General features: G+C 40.9%; 2 protein-coding genes across 4 annotated transcripts in view; one reads left to right on the top strand and one right to left on the bottom strand.

Moving 5' to 3' along the window:
- On the bottom strand, window positions 35–11,832 carry RFC4 (replication factor C subunit 4). The gene is made up of 10 exons (XM_021394665.1): window positions 11,589–11,832; window positions 11,188–11,266; window positions 7,281–7,360; window positions 5,940–6,059; window positions 5,553–5,696; window positions 5,237–5,357; window positions 4,165–4,290; window positions 2,445–2,525; window positions 948–1,064; window positions 35–256 (listed from the first exon to the last, which is right to left on the bottom strand). The coding sequence occupies exons 1-10, from the start codon at window positions 11,711–11,713 to the stop codon at window positions 161–163; spliced, it is 1,089 nt and encodes a 362-aa protein (XP_021250340.1). The 5' UTR covers window positions 11,714–11,832; the 3' UTR covers window positions 35–160.
- Window positions 11,900–21,631, top strand: part of MCF2L2 (MCF.2 cell line derived transforming sequence-like 2) — a 161,127-nt gene continuing 151,395 nt past the window's right edge. For 2 of the 3 annotated variants that reach the window (XM_021394650.1, XM_021394658.1), the window contains exons 1-2: window positions 11,900–12,320; window positions 13,982–14,109. The gene's annotated coding sequence lies outside the window, so the exon portion shown is untranslated. Of the gene's footprint in view, window positions 12,518–13,981; window positions 14,110–21,631 lie in introns of all 3 variants that reach the window. The other variant, XM_021394651.1, reaches the window with a different exon arrangement.

Here is a 21,631-nt window from a genome sequence, read left to right as displayed (position 1 = left end):
AGCCTAGCATGACAGGCTCCAATAAGCCAACAGGTCACTCTTGTGCTTCTTTTAATTCAAACCATGAGCACTTCCCACTGCTGAGCAGTTACTTTATTGTAAGCAACAATACAAAAGTAGGCAGGTCTCACAACCATCCCCAAAACAACTGATGGAGGAGTTAGGTGTTCCGTGTCAGCTGCTGCATCACAAGGGCACACAGACTTATCAGCTGCAAGTATTCATCAGCCCCATCTGCCAAGCATTTGTCTACTTCCTGCAAACAGAAAGGAGAAGTTAAAACCCATCACAAGTTAAATTCAGAGAGCTGCCTCATACTACAAGGGAGAATAAAGCTGGCAGCTGGTTACTTGATTGGCTCCAACTACTCCAGCAGTCACACATCACATCCCCATCAGACCACACCAGGAAAAACTGCTCCCCAGCCTCCGTGTTCTCAAGGAGGCCGTGACCTCACAGTTGATAAATTTGAATGGAAATGCACCATTGGCACTGCAACTAACTGCTGGTGGTAACCTGTGCTACCTGCCTACACTGAATTCAGCAAGATCACCACAGCTGCTTTTTGGTCAAGGTTTCACAAGTCTCCATTTTCAAAAAAGGCTGCTGCTTTCTACACACTGGAACACAACCAGCCCAAGGAGCAAGACAAACTTGGACTTTAAGCCTATGCGAAGTAGGAACTGTAGAATCTTAACTTCCCCTCCCAATTCATATTGAGAAAATACACCCACCATTAGAGCAAGAGAATATGGCTAGTAACTCATTTCTTTTAACCACATTTCAATTCCTTCTCATGAAACTTCTCAGAACAAAAATGTGTGTTACACCAAGAAATACTGAGAACTATAAATCAGAACTAATTACTTTTCTGGAGATGAACAAGGTGAAATTAACCACTGTAGACTAATAACTTTTTAGGGGAAAAAAAAAACCTACAAACTTACTGCAAGTTTCTCAACTATGATCGACTTCTGCTTGTCACTGAAATCTTCGCCCTCAACAACAAGATCATGAAGCTGGTTTACAAGCTGAGCAACAGCATACCCTTCATTTATGAGATTCTGTGTAAGGGTAGAAGAAAATTAATTAAGCAGTAGAACACAGGAAAATGGAAAACCAATCTGAAAAATCATTTGAACCAGAAGACTGTACTGGAAGCTATTGTGGAATTTAAATGTTGTGCAGGACAAGTCAGCAGTTCACATGTAGTCCAGCATCCTGCCTCACAGTGACCCAAAGTGAGCACCTAGGAAAGAGCACAGCAGGCACATTGTGGTGTCTGCCTAAATATCCTCCCAGCTTCAGACAATTTACATCTCAAGGGTTTCGTTAGCTAGACATGTTCTGTGCAACCTCTGAGGAACCTGTCCAAACTCACTCTAAAATTAGGAGAGCTCAACATCCATAGCACCACGTGACAGAGTTTCACAGCCTTCACACTTTGAAGCGCAGCCAACTTCGATTTATTTTCTTCATCTGGTAGTGACTAACCTCAGACATGCAGAGAACTGTAAGGCCAGAACTTTTTAAAATAAAATAAAAACCATGGCAACTGAAGATAACTAAAAAAAGCCTAAACTAGTAGTGCCACATTGCAGTAAATATTGAGAAGAGTATCCATTAAGCCATTTAAGCAGACAGAAGTTTAGGAAAATAGAAAAGTTAGTGCAATCTAGTACAAAATATAGAGTACCATGCTTTATAAATGACAGAATTTGACTGCATGCTTTTGTTTACCAAGTGCTAATACTGAAGCAAAACCCCCACTGTAGCAGGGAACGGAACAGTACGCTCAGCTACATCAGGGATTCCTCCTTGATTCAAGATCCAGTTCCAGACTGCCTAAACTTCATTTAAACTCGTGACATTAGGAACTTCACATTCTTCAGAGTAGAACTTTTCTTTGTATTGAAGAAAATAAATCCACCTCCATAAACCTGCAGCTTGTGCCTTCTCCAACAAGATCTATTTTAAGTCACTGCAGTTGGTAAGACAAACTTACTGTACTGTAAGATTAACATGAATTATTTTAAGACCAAAGGCTTATTACAGCTTTATTCAGCCACTTCTCATCTAACACAGCTTCTGCGTTGCTAAGTAGGTGACTGGTTCAGAGACCAGCCCTGTCCACTGAAGATGCAATTCTAAAGCTCTGAGCTAAGCGTCTCACTATAAATTCCTACTGTGCCTAATCTTACCTAACAGCTCCACATGCCATCAGTTTAGCTCAGGAGAAAGACAATTACGTCTCATTTTGCAGCTTTCACAACTCTTCCTCAGAAGGGCAAGATCAGCATACTACCAGGTGAAAGACATGCTTCTTGAGATGCACCTCCTAACTGATCTGATGCCACATGGTTCTCAGCCGTGGTGCCACAGCAATGGAGTCACAGGGCAGCGACCTAGAAAGACATTCAGGCTGCAGCACTAAGGGACTCTACCTTGGCCGCTGTTTCCAGTTTCTCAAATGAACCACTGGAGCAGGCAGACAGCAATCCATCTATTGTTTCCTTGGGGATGACCTGCAACAAGAAGTTACATTTCAAGAAGTTACTTTCAACGTGGTGCACTTAGGAAAGATGTTTACAGTAGCAAATGTGAACTGTTCACAAAGCAGGCTGTTTCATTCCTCTACACAAACCACACTCAAGTTTCTAAGACAGACTAGATAATTTTTTTTTAAATGACTGAGAGCTAGGCTTTAATATTTGTTCTATATTGGTGATATTAATATGAGAACTATATAATGATAGTGAATTGTCAAAGCCATTTTACAAATCAAAATACACAATCATTTACTTGGGACACTAAGTGGAAGACCCTGTTAACAGGCAATGCTTTCTGTACCATACTGCACTGAAGGAACCCAGCAAATTAGTTTTCTCTCCAGTGATGCAATAGGAACAATATTTTAAAAAATAGCCAGATGAACAAGATCAGTCAATAAACTGGAAGAGAAAAGTTGACAGATGCCATTATTTATCTCAGAGCAGGGAAGCACTGGTGACATTCTCCCCTCTACACATCATCATTTCTGTCAGCTGAATGTCTGCTTTCAAAGCTCCTTTATTCATCTTCTGCCCTAAGATCACCCCACCATCACAAAAGTTATGTATGAGCAAAAACTTGAAAGTCTTTATGGAGACGTAAAGTTGTGTTCCTTTTGTTTAACTAAGTATTATTCAGAAAACTGTCAAATGGAATTTTATGCTTCTCCTTCCTATTATTATTACTATTTGTTTTCCTTCTAAGAAGCCTAATCATTCTTAGAAGGCTAAAAAGGCTTCTTAGAAATTATGACTTATGTTTACCTGTAAGTGAAATCCAGCTCTTTTCATACAGCTAGATGCACAAAACTGAACAGCTCACTGAAAATTTAAAAGAAAAGCCCCAACTGTTCTATGAAACATGCACAGTAGCAATTGCCTGTTTCCATTCCATCCAAGAGAAGACCTCTCATCCCTCACAATTAGTCATTACAGTGGCACCTTCAAGGGAATTGTGTCCATCATTAAAGCCTATTTACTTTTCAGTTTTTCAAGTCCTAATCTTAAATTTCTTGCTTTGGGGGTGTTGTGTTGCTATAGAAACACTTTCACATCAGTTTTTTGGAACTTATTTTCTCTCAGAATTCTGCTCTCCCTGTCAATGTTATCTATATCATTCTGGATGAAATCACAGCTGTTTCAGTAAAAAGCCAATCTGCACAGGTGCTTAAAGAGACACTGTTGCTGTGGACATCAAGTTGAAAGCAAGCTGCTACTGAAAGACATTCCTCCTTGGTTTCTAAACCATCCAGGGATACATACATACCTACACAGACTAAAATATATGCACCAGAAAGACATTCTAGTCTACTGTCCCACACAAGGCAATACATTCTGCATTCACAGAATACTTCAACTCAAGTTCAAATGTTTTACAGTTTTCCTTTAGTTACAGAATAAGTTGCTATTAACTTGCATTGTAATAAGTATATAGAACCAGGCAGTCCTTAAAATCCTGAGGGACTTTGTATCAGTACCCTACCAGGGAAGCTAATAGATAGAAAACCATTTTTTAAATCAAATTTTGACCAAAGGCAGATAGAGATAGCAAGTATACTTAACACACAAACACTTTCCAGACTTACTACAGGAGAAGCTGTAAAGCAAAGCTTACCCCAGCAATTTCAGTGACTGTCTTCTCTGTGATCTCTTTCCCACCCATCAAGCGAGTGGCACTTTGAAGGTAAGTAATTGCTTTCCTTAAGTCCCCATCTGACACTTTAACAAGGTAAGATACTGCCTGAAAGATCACATGAGAAAATGCCAAGTTACATTTTCACTGTTAATTAAAACGCAGTAGACTTTCTCAGCAAATCTATTTTAGAACATCAGGCAATGCCTGAAGCAGATGGTCACAGACAGCCTCAATACACAAGTCCCAGTGCAACTTCTGCAAATATAAATGCTACTACAGACCTAATGCAGAGAGAAGACCTCACAACTGGGATTTTATGCTACAAGTGTGTCACCAAACCTCTCCAGTTCCTTGTCTCATAACTGAAATGAGACTCGGTACAGCAGTGCACAATTGTGTGATGATCCACTGTTTTACCCACACTTGTATTTGAATTTTAACCGTGGCAACTTGTATCACTCACACAGCTTTTGTGAAGCAATGCATTCAGAAGGGGCAAAGCGAGATACAGTGAAGTGAATTACACCTAGCACTTCACCATGTACAAAGAGGTTGAGATAGAACTGAAGTACCAGATTGGAACAATAGAAATGAACAAACATTATCTAACAGAACATTTATTTTGTCACTACTTGTGTTTGTCAGCCTTAAAATTTCGTGTCGATTAACAACCTTGAGTAGCTGCAAGTGTAATCCAGAAGGTATAAGCACTGGGTACATTATAAATTATACAGAGTTGTAAGCCCTGGAAATGCATGCTGGCAATTTCAGAATGAAGTATGGGTATTCAGTATGAACTTATGTAAGCTATACTCTATAGAGTATAGAGCAAAAATCCCAACAGTTTTTCTCCAATTTACTCTGGTAGACATTTGTTTGATTTTAAGGAAACTTTGAAATTCAATCCCCACCTGTGTAAGGAGAATAACATTCAAATTATTTTCTATGTGGTTAGTACAATAGAGAAGTCTGGAAAACTATGCTGACTCAGGTCCTTGCACTGCAATGCAGTTATGCACTGGATGAAACAATAGAATTACTCAGTAGTCACCTCACTAGTGATTTTCACATTTTCCTTCTCAGAAACATCCAATAGCCTCTGTTGCTGGATTTTGTCTGACAAGGGTTTGAAACGGAATTTGGAGCACCGAGATGTTAAAGGTTCAATTATTCTGAAAAAGAAAAATGCTTGCCAAATGATTACATGGTCACATTCATACAGATGAAGCTATGGAGGCAAACAACAGTAACAAACTGTAACGCTGTAAAAAAAAGTTGAAACCTAAGCAAAATTAAAAAAAAAAAAATGAAGTACTGAATAGGAAGAAGAGTAACAAGTCCAAATAAGCAACTAATTCCTTACATACCTGCTGATGTAGTTACAAATAAGGCAAAAACGTGTTGTTTTAGATTCTTTTTCCATTGTGCGTCTTAAGGCTGCCTGGGCTGCTGAGGTCATAGAGTCTGCTTCATCCAGGATTACAATCTTAAAAGGAGGACAAACTTTACCACTGAAAGATAAGAAATCTGTTAGCAGGAGACATGCGGTCAAGTTAAAATATCAGCGCAAATGCTAAGTCATATTTTACGTGAAATTACATCAAGCCAAAGCTTAGCCAAAGTACTGCACGCATTGCAGCGCTGATTTCAGAGCAGTGTTAGAATTATGAAATTCACCTGAATAAAAACGATCACGTACTTTGTTCTAAGCAAGAAAGTCCATCAAAGAGAGCCAGCCCAGATTCAGCACTTACTCTGCTCGGCTTCCAGATGCAGTGAGCTGAGCAAAAGCCTTCACTTTTTCCCGGATCACCTGTATTCCACGCTCATCAGAGGCGTTTAACTCGAGGACTCTTTGTCGGAATAATTCAGGCCTGTAAAATTTTTATTGCAGCAAGTTAGCTGGGAATGCTTGTAATGGTATGTTACAAAGTAGACCAACAATCCTTCCGGCCTTTTTTAACTGCAGATATTATTTCTGCTAGCGTTACTGAATAACATTCTTTGGTAAAACACAATTAAGTCGAGATCATTAAATGTTAGGTACAGATTTCAATTAGGTATTTTTAAAATTGACTCCCAGACTGCAAAAAACAATGAAGCGTAACATTACAGCAGTTACCCAGGAATAAGAAATAGGAAGCTGTCTCGATAAGCACAGAGCACTGGATTGTGTGTCCTACTTATGCGATGTGAGCAGTGTGGAAGAAACAGTTACATCTCCAGATACAGTCACTGGGGGTGGTGTGCCATTGCAATGCTACCAGAACAGTAACTATCTAGAAAATATAATAGAGGTAGAATTTAGCAGCACTACCATGCAGCTGCACCTCTGATTTAAAATAAAAATCCACTGTATTCAGTTTTACTTAATTCTGGTAATTCAGATGACCACACAATGCAGAGTTGTCTAGAACTCACCCTCTCAAACATTAAAGACAAGAGGGGAAAAAGATACCATAATCAGCATCAGATTTGATCATGCCAACAAGCCACTTTCTTGTCCTTTTTTTTTTTTTTTGCTTACTGATCAGTCTGAAAATGCTACTCGAAAATGCACTACTTAAAACACGTCGCAATTCTCTGAGTGAAAGTACACAGAGTTCACAAGAGCGATAACATGCTACATTTTGGTCCGAATCCCAGTGTTATTTCCTGCCATAACTCAATGGCACATAACAGACAGATTAAGACAGGCATTTTGTGAAGAGCCTCAAGGAAGACACACTTTTAGCCAACAACTTATTGAATAAACTCTGAAAATTGGAATTGTTTTACTAAGTTCAGCAAGGCACATGCAAACCACTTCCTTTTGTACTCTTTTCTGCTAATGACCACATAGTTAAAGGTATGCAGGGTTACCATGGCTGTTAGAAGTACTGTTGGTCCACGCTGGTAACAGTAATCAATGAGTTATCAGGGTCAAACAAGAAAGATATCTGACGTTAGAGCTGAAGTAGAACATGAAACCATTCTTGAGTAAGAATACATCAGAAAGTTTCCAGAAGCATCATAAGAACAGGCAGTGACCACAGGCACACGATTAGAAGACACATGATAGTTGCTTATACCAATGCAACCCAATTCCAGCTTACCCAAAGAGTTCTCTAGCAGCTGCTAAAATAGTGGAAGTCTTTCCAGTTCCAGGCGGGCCATAGAACAACAGATTGGGAAGCTGGAACGGCAAGGCAGCATTTAAAAAAACAGAAATATGCAAACAAAAACAAAACAGGAAAATCTACTGAGAATTTGAGCACCTAACAGAAATTATCTCCTTCTCTTGCTAAATAATACAAAGCCTTTCACTTTTAGGCCTTTGCAGGTAGTGCTGTAAAGGAGGATAAACAGTTGCTCTTTTTAAAGCTGCATAAACAAGCTATTTGGTGGCAACATCACACATATGCTTGCAAAAACTGGCTGGAACGCATAGCACTGGCAAGTAATCCAAATAATCCAAAGATTTCTCAAAGGAGGAAACCTGTGTCATTTCTCAAAGAGATTAGGTTTACAGATCTTTCAAATATTTTCACTAATAACGTTAGCATGAGAAACAGGAATGCGCTAAAAAAGCACACTGACGCGGGAAGATGCACAGGGATGACCACAATAATATTTATAGGATAATATCTAGGAGCACAGCTCATAAAACTTCACTACAACTAAATGTCTGCTGGATGTCCGGAATTCACAAGCTGGAAATTAAATAAAAGCTGACCTAGTTTGTTTGTCAGTCACAGGACTGTTCCTGTATTCCTCACCACGGTAACACAGAGGTCTTAGGAAGCGCACTGTGATAGGAATGGACAGTTACTAATACTAACATGGGGGCAACAAGACATTGTCTGGAAAGACACAGACAGTTCAGGTCATTCTCAGAGATGATGAATCCTACCTGGAAGATGTTACTAAAGGAATGGAGGACTTATTTTATGAGAAATTGAGCTGCTTGGGAAAACAGGATAGCAAATATCACTGATCCCCATAGATGTATCAGAGCAACAACAACATGGAGAGAACAAAGCCGGCAAAACCCAAATTTCAGTAAGTTAGCCATGACTTAATTTTGGATGAAATCAAGCAGCACTGGAGTGATACATTTCTGCACTACTATTTCAAGTAGTCCTTCTTATAAGTGATCAGGTCGCATTTTAAAACAACTGCTTTTGACAGTAGAAGATGTTCCAGATCTACATTCTCAGAACAGCAAAAATACAAACCTCTCTGTCTGATTTATTTTTGGCTTGTGTTCTATTTCTAAAGATTCAGCTGAAGTTAGAGAATTTTAAGCAAGCAGTGCAGACAGAATCAGAACAGCAAAACCAAAGACATCTGAAGAGCAGTGAAATGCAGGGGTACATGGTCCACAATCAGAAAACAAAATATAGACAGATCACTTAGGCAACAAGTATTCACTTTTAAAAACTAAGTTAAGACAAAGAATAAACACAACTGTGTGTGTGCTGAAAAGTATGGATGGCAGAATTTATTTTATTGTAAATAAACACATTTTGAATTTTGCCTGCTCTTTGTGCCAATCATTTGTTGCTCAGTTCCGTGGTTAATAAAAAGTAAACAGTATTCAATCCAAAACACAAGGTTTTTCACAATTGATTAAAAACCACAACATTATTGTCTCCCTACATAGTTTTAGAAATCTCCATGGAGAAGAAATGCTTACTAAATGACAACGGAAAATTCACCAACAGCCATGTTAGTCATCACGCTGTACAAGCAGACATTTTGTGGAGTTGTGTTGTCAAGATTCATGATTTCATGCCTCTGTGCTGATTCGCGCCCCAATTCTCAAACCAAGCATTAGCAGGTTAAAAGCTTTAACAACAATCTACGTTTCCAAATTCATTAAATCCACGCTGTAACTACTTCTTTGGTCTCAGCCCCTCTTATGCTGATTTCTCACTGAGGTTATCACCAGTCTTTACACCGCTTTGTCAGCAAGCACAGCCTCATCCTTCAGGCAACTCCGTGGCACTAATTTTAACAGAGTGTAACCTGAGCTGCTTAACCATTTCTCCAGCCTTGCTGGGGAAAGCAGGATACCTGCAGGCACCGCCCGCTCGTGGGAATTACCACAAACAGTAGAAGCCTCAAGCATTTGCCTAGAAGTTTTGCTACAAGTAAGGATGTAAACCTGAATTATAATCCTACTCCTAATTCTCTGGGTTCTCAGTCAGTAAAACTGAATCTAGTAATTGAAAATTGAAGAATACCATCACATATGTCAGTTTCTTTGAAAAAAGCAACAACAAAATAAGCAGTCCTGGCAGGCAGAAATCAATTGCTCCAGCTCAAAACCACCTGGCCTCTGATCTTTCCAATTTATAAGAAGAGAGATGCTTGCTATTTTAGATTGAGATATACTGTGGCTTTAGAAATCCTGCCCTATTTAGCAGCTCCAAAACCAAGGCCCACAAATACTTAAAAGCAATTCAACATAGGACTAGCTTTCCATTTGCAACAGTAAGGTTTAAATAAAGCACATGACACAAGCTTAGCGCATTGTCACAGCTGTTTCTTTGATCCCATCAGATATCCAAACTCAGTAAGAACTCCTGAAACAAGAGTCAGCCACTTCAGAGTTTAAATTACACTTTTGCCTTTTTGACAGAATGAGTCCTTTCAAGAACAAACAAAAACATCTAAATTTTGAAAGCATCAAATACTCGAACAACCCGCACTATTTTGTTCTCAGATAGCTCGCTGAGCTTGGGTAGCTTTGGTAAAATACAAAGCCTGTAACCACCACACAGAGGAGTTATGATTTGCCTTTTTCAACTCAGGAGGCAAAAAGTCAGGAGGCAAGTGCACAAGGCTCACAATCTGAGATACATGGCTGATCCAAAAGCGAAGGGTTTTAAATAGCTGTTGCTCAAAATAGAACTTGACAACCCATCACCTAAGCAACACTGCAAGACTGATGCGTCCAGACAGAATAGGTGGCAGAGCTCAGTTCTTTTCAGCCATTAACAGTTCCTCACTAATTTCTAGAACTACACAGATATTAAAATACAGCAGCATTGCTGTTGAGACCTAGATTTCTAAGGATGCAATATTACACAGCAAGGTCACAACCATGTTCTCAAAATAAATTGAATCTGGAGACATGAACTAAATAAATTACATGAGTCTTTCCCAGTTCTGTCATACCGGTGCCATTTTAGCCCCCCGTACTCAAATACAGAATACTTCGGCTTTTGCGTGTTCTGATTAAATGAATATTTTCAGAAATAAATAGTCTCAAGCTAATCAAAACAAGAATAAATTGTTTCAATGTAGAAGTTCCAAATACCAAAGACTATAGATACATATTGCACATCAGAGTACACTACAAGTAAAGGGCTTCCTCCATAACTCCCTGAAAAGCATGGCATGGTTTTTATAGCTCTCAGTGAACAGATATCCATATCACAACTGTTCTTTTTGGAACATTCTTGCCAACCAGTTCAGCTAGCATTAGTGGTCCATGAAAACAGAAACATTTCCTGGAGCACAAGAACGCTCCTTCTAGGTGAAACATGGAGCTAAAGAAGTCTCAGCATGTATGTAAGGAAGGGATTTTCCAGACTTGGGGAGGAGGGATGAGTAAATCAATAAATAAATAGAAGTTTAATAGTTTCATAGAAGCACTAGTAAATCACTAGAACTGATTAACTGGCAATTCAAGTTTTTCTATGAAAAGTTTCCCGTCTACTCTTCAACATAAATACCAGAAGTATCAGCTGAGTAACAGCATCTAGAAAACAAAAGCTCCTCCAGTGCTGAAATTATTAACAGGAAGTTTACAAGTGAAGATTTTCCAGAGCTGACAACTTCGCCGTGCTTGGAGAGCTGGAAACACCTGAGATCCTGCACTGCTCACCACATGCTGCTGGATGTCACTTTGCTAGTCTGGAAAAACGGCCATAGCCAAGCTGGACAAGGGAAGCTTTCCCCACCACTGGCTACAAGCTTCTACGCTCAAGCAGACGTTCCCGTGGCACTCACATCAGCGCCTTCCAAGGACTTTTTCAGCACAGCAACAACTTCATCCTGGAAGGCGACTTCATCCACGTTCTTGGGGCGACTAAACAGAAAGACATGAAACGCAGTTGATTACCTAACAGTTTCGGCAGGGATGGGAATTGAGAGAAACGACATTTCCCTTCCTGATGACATCGATACCGAAGAGCTACAGTAAATCTCGGAGCCGAGGCCAAAATCCCAACAGGAACTCCGCCAGACGCCTCCGGCCCGCCTTACCGCGGTGACCTAACTTCTCAGGAAGCCATCTGGCCGTGCCTGTGGTAAACACCGCCCGCGCTTCTTCCTGGAAGCACAACTGTCTCCCAGCGGAGACACCTACAGCGGTGACCCTCCCCCAGCCCCCCAGCCCAGCAGGCCCTTACTATTTCTCCACCCAGGGGACGGGTTTGAGCCTCTTGCCTTCCCCGCTGCTCCCCGCCGCGCCCCTCTCCTTGGCGGCGGGAGGCTTGGTGCTGATGGAAGACGGGCCTTTGAGGAAGGCCTGCATAGCTGCGGCTGCCCCCCTCAACCCAGCGCAGCCGTTAAGCCGAGCGCATCGCAACGCGCGCACACCCCCCAACAGCTTCCCGCCAAGCCGCCGCCACTCAGGGCGAAGCGGAGCCACTTCCGCCCGCTGAGAGCCAATCACAGCGCCCCACCCGGCGGAGTAGGCGGGCCCGCCGGCAGTGCTGCGCATGCGCCGGTGTCTGAGGATCGTGAGGTGAGGGCGAGGAGCGCCATGTTGGCTCCTCCCCTCCGGGCGGTACCAGGGGCCAGATGGGCGGCTGGCACCTCCTCCTTCTCGCCGGTCTTCTTCGGTACTGCTTCCCCAGCAGAAAAGATTAAAAAAAAAAAAAAGAAACAAAAACCGTGCAGCGCTGAAAGCAAGCGGTGGAGGGGCCTTTCCTGTCAGGATGTGGGAGCTGCTGCGTGGCCCCGAGGCGGCTGAGCTGCGCCGTGAGAGGAGAGCTCTGGAAGTGGAACTCCGAAAGCCGGAGTCTGCCCCAGTGCCTGCCTTGCCCCGGCTGATACGTGCTCGTACGGCAGTCACTGCTCAGACCTGTGCCGTCCCTCGCTGCTGCTATGAGAGCAGCTCCCCCGGGTGTACAAAGCAGGTGAATGTGCGAAAGTTACCGGTTAACCAAAGGGAAGTCTTTTTTCATTTCCCATTACTTCCGATTAAAGCAAAAGAAGAAGAAAAAAAAGGATTTAAAATGAGAGGTGTGGTTGATGGGACAGGCCACTTAAAAGGACAACAAAGCATCCCAGCAGATCTGGCAGTCACAATGCCCGCCATATTTTTATGCACCAGGTAGCTACATCTTATCCTCCCACTATGTGTCAGTTTCCTTCATAGAAATTAAAGCAAAGCTGCTGCCTGCAGCTACATGTTGTGTACTTGCAGCTGTTCTGCTTTACTCTTTCCCTTTGGCTGCCCCTGAGCAAATGCAAGGGCAGAGTGGCCTGGGCAGCTGCGGAGGGGATCATCCTGAACAGAACCTGTGCAAGGAAGAGTGAGTTGGAAGTGGTTGCCATGGCAACAGATGAACAGTCTTTGGAAGAGAAGATGCAGGAAAGAATTGAGGCTGCTAATATATCATTCCATTGGCAAGACAAGCCTGTAATCTGTGTTTGGGCAATTTTAAATAAGCTGTTTCCTTTCATCTGGCATTCTATTATTGAAACATGAAGTTGCCTTGGCAGCAAGAGATGCCCATACACATAATTACTGAAGTTGCCCTGTTCCTGATGAAAATGCAGTGCTGTTTTTTCCCCCCTATAATTATTTTTGATACTTCCAAGTAAGGATGCGTAAGCAGATAGAACTGATTAGCATTCTTCCTGAAACTGTATATGGCATTGTAATATTTTGAAGCTTCCTTCTATTTTGTGGTCTTCCTTCTGTCCTCTCCTTAATGGGCCACTTCAAATATTCCTAGCATTTGAGTATTTTATCACCTCTGTCTGAGCATCATGTTCAGTTCATCGAAGGAACTTCCTGTCTGCTACATTAACATAACTTCATAACAGAACATTTTATTTCATTACCTTAGCAAAAGTAATCTATTCCAGAAAGAACTAAGTGAACTCAAGCTCCAGTTTCTTCCCGTCTCTCTCTCTCACTGTTTTTCTCTCCCTCCATTGAATAAATACAAAGACTGAAAATCACGCTTGCTCAGTTCTGCATTCATTTACCATCTTAAGGTCCAACAGACCAAACTCATGTTTACAGTGTTCTCTCATATGCTTGTCTCCAGGCTTGCCCATGGCAAAGACAGTTTTTCAACTAGTGTCCCTCAAGTGTGGCCCATGTCTGCAGTCTAAAGCACAGAACTACAGAACTAGTTTATCTTTAAAATGCTGATTATTTGGTGTATGATGAATTTGTTCTCTAAAGCATGTTAACATAATTGGCTACGTATCCATAAAAATGCTAGAGAGTTATTAAAAAACATTACAAATATGTATAGTTTTTTTCCTCTTGAGTTGTGACAGAAACATGTTTGAGGAATTTGAACTTTTTTTTATCAGACTTCAACAGGGAGGGAGAACTGATCAGTTATGAGTTAAGGGGAGGTTGATTTGAGGTGGCCTTGATGCTTTTCCTTTTTAAGAATATATTTACTACATAAATAAAACTACTTAAGACTATTTTAATTTATAAAGGCATAAAACACCCAGTGTGTTAGTATTTAAAAACTGTGATGCCCCAGTGGCAGATGTCTCATTACTAATAGTGTTCACGAGCAACCTTCTCTGCTCTCATCCTAACCAGGTCCTCCATCCATGCTTGAACATTGCTATCTTCCAAATACTTCATCTCATTTCACCGCCAGTTGAAGTAGATCCATCAGCTCAGTGAGATGATCCAATACATTGCACTACTATGACAGCAACCAGGAGGTAAGAGCAGGAACTTGTGGTGGGATGGGTGGGTGGGGAGGTGAAGATTGTGCCTTTGGGTTACAGGGCAGCTTTTTGGCACCTTGAACTGATCTAAATGGGAAGCTTTTTCCCTTTCCTTCTTAGTCCTCTTTTGCTGGCATTTGCAGATGTACACTCACTCAGGTTTTTTTTTATGACACTGAAAACAGAGAAATGGTTCCTTAAAATGAACTACATAATAAGACAGCATTTTGGAATTAATCTAATCCTAAAAATCAGGACCACTGTCCAACAGCTTTGTCCAAAATTCAGGTTTTGTTTTGAACAAGGAAAGATGTTAGGAAGTATTTAAAGAAATATTAATATTATAATATTATAATATTATATTAATATTATAATAATTAATTTTCAATGATATTATAATAATTAATTATAATAATTAATGCCATAATACTATAGTAATCTTAATATTATAAAATATTAAAAGAGTATTAATAAGTATACATTGATTTTCTTAAAATTTTAGCAGCATTTATCTAATGACTTTCAACTTTCAAAGACTTCTGACAGAATTATGTAAGCAGGGCAGAGTAGGCAGACTGGCAGTTTTCACTGTTCAAGCTGCATAAACAAAAAAGTTCAAAGCAGGATGGCAATAACAATAAGAGGTCTGAACTGGCTTTTCAGTTGTTTGGTTTTTTTTATAAAGAGACAGTAACTAGGACAACATTTGTGTCAGTTCAAGAAAGAGTGACTGAGGGATATGATCACTACGTAGAAAGTCATGGCTAAGTTGGAGTCTGTGAAAAGTGGAATTATTAATTCCTTCTCAAGATGCAGGAACCAGAGGCCTGAAATTGAGTATAAGCCTTCAGACTTAAAACCAAAAGAAGGTTTTTTTTTTGCATATAATACATTTTTAAATTGCAGATCCTGCTCCTACAAAACTTTATGGCTGTCAAAATTGTAAATAGATTCAAAAAATAACTAGATAGATTTGTGAAGAAATAGAGCATTGAATGTGAAACAGCATCTGATACAAAGCAGGTCAGGCTTTGCAGAAGTGTCATCGAGAGGTAAAGTGTGAAGGCAGAGACCCAGGCATTTCTGGGTGATTTCTGTGTGGGAGAACAAGGGTACATGCAAGTTTTAGCAGAGAACTGCAGATTTGTCATAGGAGCTGACTGAAAAGACAGTGAAAAGCCAAGAAAAGTCAGTAAAGCACAAGAAATGGGACCATCTTAGAAGCTAACCAAGAACACTGAAGTGTTCCAAAAAGAACAAAAGTAAGAAAACTTGAGTGATGCTGTCCTTTACTGTGTGATTTGTTACAGAAAAGAAACAGTACTTGTGTGCCTTATTTGTAGGTATGCATCAAAGAAATATCTGACTCATTTACCAGTTTCTTCTGCTAATGGAATTATACTGCACATCTGAAGCATTGCCATAAGCAGTCAGAAATGGTGACAGCATAATTACCTTACCTGATTGTGCCAGCAGTGTTCCAGTTCATCCCAGCCGGTAATAGAACCCCAGCCTTTGATATGGGAATCAGATAGTCAAAAGTTAAAGGAGAAAATGTCATAATACAAGAGTCGCTGGCTTGCAAAAAATAGAAGTTGGGAAAGGGATTCTAAGCCTTTCTGTTTTTCCACCTGCTTACCTTTATTTCTGGTGTGAGCAAGTCCTCCAGGGCACTCTGAACATCAGAAGTTAGTGATGTGGTTCTGGAAGGGGATTTGGCTGAAAAACTGAGAGATGGGTGAACCTGTAAGGGTTATGTAGAACTTGAAAAGTGGAGTGAATGCAGTTAAGATCTCCTTTTTAATAGCCCTTCAGTCTCACTTGGCAAAATGGTTTCTAGTTACACAAGAAAGAGGTATATAATTATTTATGATGAAAAAGAAGGAAGGATTAGGTTTTTTGCAGTGAGAATTTCCCCTTCCATCTGTCGAGGCCATAGGATCTCATAAATACTTTTTGTTTGCAGTGTGTCATTTACTGTTTATTAAAATTGCTTACAATGCTTTTTGCCTCAGCTGTTTGATTCAGGATCTAATAAATGGCTGTTGATTTGTCAGGATGTCACTCTGTGAAGAAACCAAGCTCTTGCCTATTGGCCATCATTTTAGTGGAACTGTTGTGTTTGTATAGCCCCAGTGCTGCATTCTTGTGAGACTGTCTGGTGCCTGAAATGTAAATCATCATCCTCTGTACCTCTAGCTCATACATATCAGCAAAGAGTTTATGCTACAGAGTGGAAGGCTGTATTTTCAGTAGTGAAAGTGCTGGCCCAATTTCACAAGTATATGGAGCACTGGAAATGGTTACCACTACAGTGGTGGAGTAAGTTGCTTCAGCATCTTTGAGCCATTCCTTGAGTGATAGACACAAAGCTTTCATTTCTCTCTCTCTCCGAGACTTCCCTATATTCCAGGCTTCTGTTTCTCCCTCACTCAACTTGAGTCTTGAACTGTGCATTACCAGTGTTTTTGCAGCATTTCTGAATTAGTTGAGTCCCTCTGGATTGGCCATTTAGGAATTTCAATGGCTATATACACACTATGAACAGCAGCCTTCTTTAATGCAGGTATCACTGATCTTGGCAGTGTAAAGAAATCATTCTGTGACTGGTAGAACTAGTGGAGTGTGCTACCCTGTGGCTGTGTCTTGCAGCCCAAGCCTTCCCACCACACAACTCCAGTTTCCCCCTTTTATTCATTATGACTCATGTCACACCACAGCACCCTCAGCTCTGATTAAATCATATGTAACCCAACTCACCATAAGCTGGGGAAGGAGCAGTCCATGCTGTGGCTAACTGTAGACTGCTGCGTGATGGCTGTCTGTCTAGTATGTATATGTTACTAGCTAGTCTGTAAGATAGCCACAAAACAGAATTATTCAGTCCCTTTCACTTTTGGGCTTTGTATGCCCTGCTCATTTTCAGTGAACCTGCAAGAACTTGTTTTTGTCTCCTGAAATTGACCAGCAGGTTCAAAAATTATTGAAAGCATAGCAGACAACTGGAAAGCAGACAAACATAGCAAGAACAAATAATAAGAGAAAAAAAAGATCTTGAAATAGCAAGTATACATGTGTCTGCAGTTACTGGTACTGAATAACAATGTTGGTATAGGAGCATATGGTCTTAAAATAGCTGAGAATAAATTTAGCTAGAAATGAAACAAAGGTTCCTAGCTATCCTTGATGTTCTTGAACAGCCTTGCTGTAGGAGTAGTGAGAGCAAACCATCTACACCACTTTTCAATGGAGTTTAATTCATTTATGAATGGGATTATACAGTGTGTCTCTGCCTGCAGAAAAGAAACAACGGAAGTATGTCAAGAGTCTGGAAACATGATGACCTCTCTACTCCTGTGTTCCTACCTGAATCTATGATCCTGTGTGAGCATCCCAGCTCTTTCATACCCCTCCAGAGTTTATGGCTGGGTGGCAGTCTGCTTCCCTTATACTATTTCCTGATTATAGCATCTCTTCCTTTGTTGATGAGATCTTTTTAATGTTAATCAGCATCTTTACAGTATGAACTTTACTCCTCAGATGGGCTCTGCTAGAAAGAGGATCTCAGAACAAATGGCTCTTGCTTTAATATCAAAATGTTGGCAAGTGGGTCACTAACTCAACACATCCTCCACTTGTTTTCAAGCAGATTTACTGTTAAACTAACTCAACAGAAATACGGAAGATACCTTTCAGCACAGTTGGTCAATCAACCCAAAACAAACATGACAGCAAAAATACTCAGGCTGCCTTGTAGGTAAGCCAACAGCTTATTTAATTTTCCCATCATGGGTAGATAAAACTTTTTGCAACATCAGGAGTGACTCACTAATTGTGCTGTAAGATCTGATGTGCCCACGGGGCTTTTTTACAGCTCCAACACTGTACATAAATGATGTCATGTTCTTTGGCATGTGTGGAGAGGTGGACCCAAGCAAAATCTGATAAATGGATGGGGAAATTTGGAATTAGAGCTGAATCCATTCTGCATGAATAGAGAAGATCTTGTGGTCAGCTGCATGTTTCTCTGTTCTATTTCTTCATTTTGTGTGTATAATAACTATTCCTGTTCCCAGAAATATCTTGTGTGGAGCTTCATATACGCTTCAAAGGAAGAAGTGCAAAGAAATGGAGGTGTGCAGGTCTCTGGTGTCTCTGGTGTCTCTGGTGTCTCTGGTGTCTCTGGTGTCTCTGGTGTCCTGGCCTTTCTTCCTTTCTTGCCCGCTTCACTTTCCCTCTTTGCAGGTTCACACTGTAGCCAGGAGGGTCAACAAAGCTTTTCAGGAGCTCAGCACCCTTTTGTCCTATGGCAGCTGTGCATCAGCACAGAGCTCAGCTGTGTCCCTGTCACGCAGAGGCAACTGCTCCCTGCAGACCTGCTCTGGTGTACTGATGTCCACCCATGCTTGTGCCGGGGCATGGCCAAGCTCTGTAGCCATCTCAACAGGTGAGGCTTGCCTGATACCCAGGGGTAATTTGTTTACCCTTCCCGTGACAGCTGGTGAGGGTCCTGTGGGCTCAGTCACATCAAGATCCCGGGGGATCCCGTCCACACAGCAAGGCAGTGAAGCCTCTGACCACCACGCCCCTAAAGAGCCTAGTGAACAGCTTTCCCCCCCCGAGGGGCAGCACCAGAGGCTGAGTGAGTGGTTCTCAGCCGCCAGGCACGCTGGTGAGGAGAGTGCGGAAGCGCAGCTGCTGCTGTTACGGCTCTGCTGCCAGCTCCACTCCTCCTGATGCCATTCCTACCTCCAGGATTTTTCCCTGACTCACAGCATCACCATCCAAAAGTCTCCCTGGAGGAAGGTATCTGCCTACTGGTTTGTCTTTTTATCATTTGCCTCATCCGCGGGAGAACGGAGAAAAAAAGCCATAAGCAGTCAGCTTGCCTGTTTCTTTTTCCTGCTTTATTTCCCCTACCTCCATTCTCTTCCTGTTGTTTAGAGGGTTAAAATCTCCTTTTGGAAGGAGCTTTTCTAGGTACGTGCATGGAGGGCAGTGAATTGGAAGAGGTGAGCAGCTGGCAGAAGATGTGAGAGCTAGAAGGGCCATGCTGTGGGAGTGGTCCCTGCTTTGTGTGTAAGCGAGGCAGTGAGTGTGCAGCCTCCCACACTGGGCGCATCTTTTTTTGGATGCTGTGCAGTTCCCTGTGTGAAATGCTTTTTTGGTTAAAAGAAGAAGAGATGTCTCATCAGGAGCTCACCCAGCGACTGACTACAGTTATCACCCATGTGGGTAAGACATCTTTCTCTTTCTACTCACTACATTTGTGTAGATTTGGGGGCTCTTATCCCTGAGGAGGTGCTGATACTCTGCACAGGCAGGAAGCCTTTGTGTGATAATATCACACCTGTGAGTGAAATAGGAGCAGAATCCAAAACCCATAGATTTGGGCAATTATTTTTTGCTGATCGTTTTGTTTTCAAGAATGCAGTTTCCTGAAATACAGAAATAGTAAGAGCAGACTGTTCTATCAGTAAGCTGATCTGTGTAAAATTCCCAAGCACAGTCGTTGCAGGGAGATGTTATAGAAAAAAGTGAAAGGATGCTAAAGCAATAGCAGTGCTAATGTGCTTAGCATTTGCTTGTGGTGTTGGAATAGCAAACCATTCCTTTTCTGTGTACTGTTGTCAGAGCACCTTTTTTATTGCCATTGCTATTTCAAGGAAGGTGTTAGGACAGGCTTTCAAAAGCTTTTCCCCATACTGGGCTTGATTTTACTGTTTGATAGCCTTCAAATGCTAGTGAACACAAGTAAGGCCCAATACTATGCACTGGTGTCCTTATATGTCTAAGCTGGTTAAACTACAAGGAACCACATAACCTGAAGCTAGCAAGACGGTAGAAAATGCTGGAGATTAAAATGTCACCTGATAAAAGCTTTTGGAACCCTTCTTTGTTATACACAATTGAGTTAAATCAGATTATGGCTGCATTGCATCATGTAAAGACAACATTTTTAATTGAATTGCATGGGAGCACATTTATAGCTGTCAGTGTTTGTAATGGATTGTGTGTTGTGAATACCAAAACTGTTATACAGGTTCCTAAGTGCCTTTGTCTTTGACTTTGCATAATCTTTATATGAAACGTATGAGTGTGACCAAAATGCAGCTTTCAGAGAATATACAGTTAAGATTTTAGATCAGAATTCATCTTGAGCTTGATGTTAGCTGTAGCAGCTGAGCTAAGTTTAAGAAAGGAAATGGTAGCTTGCTTAAAGAAATAGCACAAGAGCAGATTTATTCTGAATAAAATACTTAAGACCAGGTCCCATTTCTCCAATCTCTTCTATAGGGATCAGTCTCAGTGGTCCTGATAACCTGTGCAGGGGCTTGGTGTGGGAGAGATTAGAATGTGATTTTCAGGAGAACTCACAGTGTCAGTCTCTTTGACCCAGCGGTGTCAACCTGAGTTGCTTTGCAATTGTACAAATTCGAATAGACACAGTCACATGAATTCATATTTTTATTATGAAGACTTGGGATTCAGTGTAAGGCACGTGTAATTTGTTTTATTTTTTTTATTTTTTAGACAAGAGTGTTTCAGTGGAGCCAGAAATTTATATATCTTCTGTTTTTCCTCTTAGATTCAATACAGATCTCCATCGTGTCAGAAGGGATTTGTTAGAGATAATGTAGCATTATTTTAATATTTAGCAATGCAGGAAATCATTCTGGCTATTAGAAAGATGTTAATTAACTTGTGAGCTGTTCCTTGACAAATGAAGAGGTTTCTGGGGCATGTGTCTGAGGCTAGAGAATATCATTTGGTTTTCTGGTGGTCAACAGCAGATCACTTCTGAAGAGGAGAATGAAGACCACACAGATCTTCAGCATATTTTTTAAATTATTTTTTCCATTTCACACTGAGACAAGAACCAACTTTCCCATCTTCAAACATGGAAGGATAAATCTCACCGTTTTCTTAGCCTTTCAGAATCTAGAAATCTGTGGGACCACCCTGCTTGTGGAATCTTGCCTGCTTTTTTGTGGACAGTGCTCATACCTTATCAAATCCTGTAAAAAGAAAAGAAAACAGTTGTGCAAAAATGTAAGCAAGTAGTGATGAAAAAATTGCTATTGACTGGAGGAAAAAAAAATCTTCCAAGCACACTGATGATGCATCATGTTTATAAATCACACATCGTAACAGCAGCTGCTGGAGTCTCTTGGAAGTTCAGTGGGAATTTTTAAAGCTCAGAAAAGTGAAAAGAGTCTCATCCTTAGCAAAGCAGGGGGATCCCTTACCATGAGCACATTTTATTGTGTACACTATTTTTACAGCATCTCTCACTCACTCTCTTATTATCTCTTGAACTGATGGCATTCAATCTCTCTAGAATGCAGCCAACACTTGTCTGAGAGCACAGCTCTCAGCTCACCTGGTAGCAGGAAGGAGGACACTTATTCACAAAATTTAGAAAACAAACAAACAAGATCTTTGTGGGACCATTAAAAAGAAAGACTAGATACATATTTATATTTTAAATGAAAACTTTGTGGGACCATTTTTT

This window comes from Numida meleagris, chromosome 4 (assembly GCF_002078875.1).
Source record: "Numida meleagris isolate 19003 breed g44 Domestic line chromosome 4, NumMel1.0, whole genome shotgun sequence".
Taxonomy (NCBI): Eukaryota; Metazoa; Chordata; class Aves; order Galliformes; family Numididae; genus Numida; species Numida meleagris.
Note: the sequence above shows the minus strand (reverse complement) of the source record. Positions and strands in the feature narration are given on the sequence as shown.

Excerpts from the sequence above, each read along its gene's own strand:
- RFC4 (XM_021394665.1), bottom strand. The coding sequence starts at position 11,713 with ATGCAGGCCTTCCTCAAAGGCCCGTCTTCCATCAGCACCAAGCCTCCC. Across the intron at positions 6,060-7,280 it reads GCTGCTAGAGAACTCTTTGG|GCCTGAATTATTCCGACAAA; the intron begins GTAAGCTGGAAT and ends AAAATTTTACAG. Across the intron at positions 4,291-5,236 it reads ATGTGAAAATCACTAGTGAG|GCAGTATCTTACCTTGTTAA; the intron begins GTGACTACTGAG and ends GTGATCTTTCAG.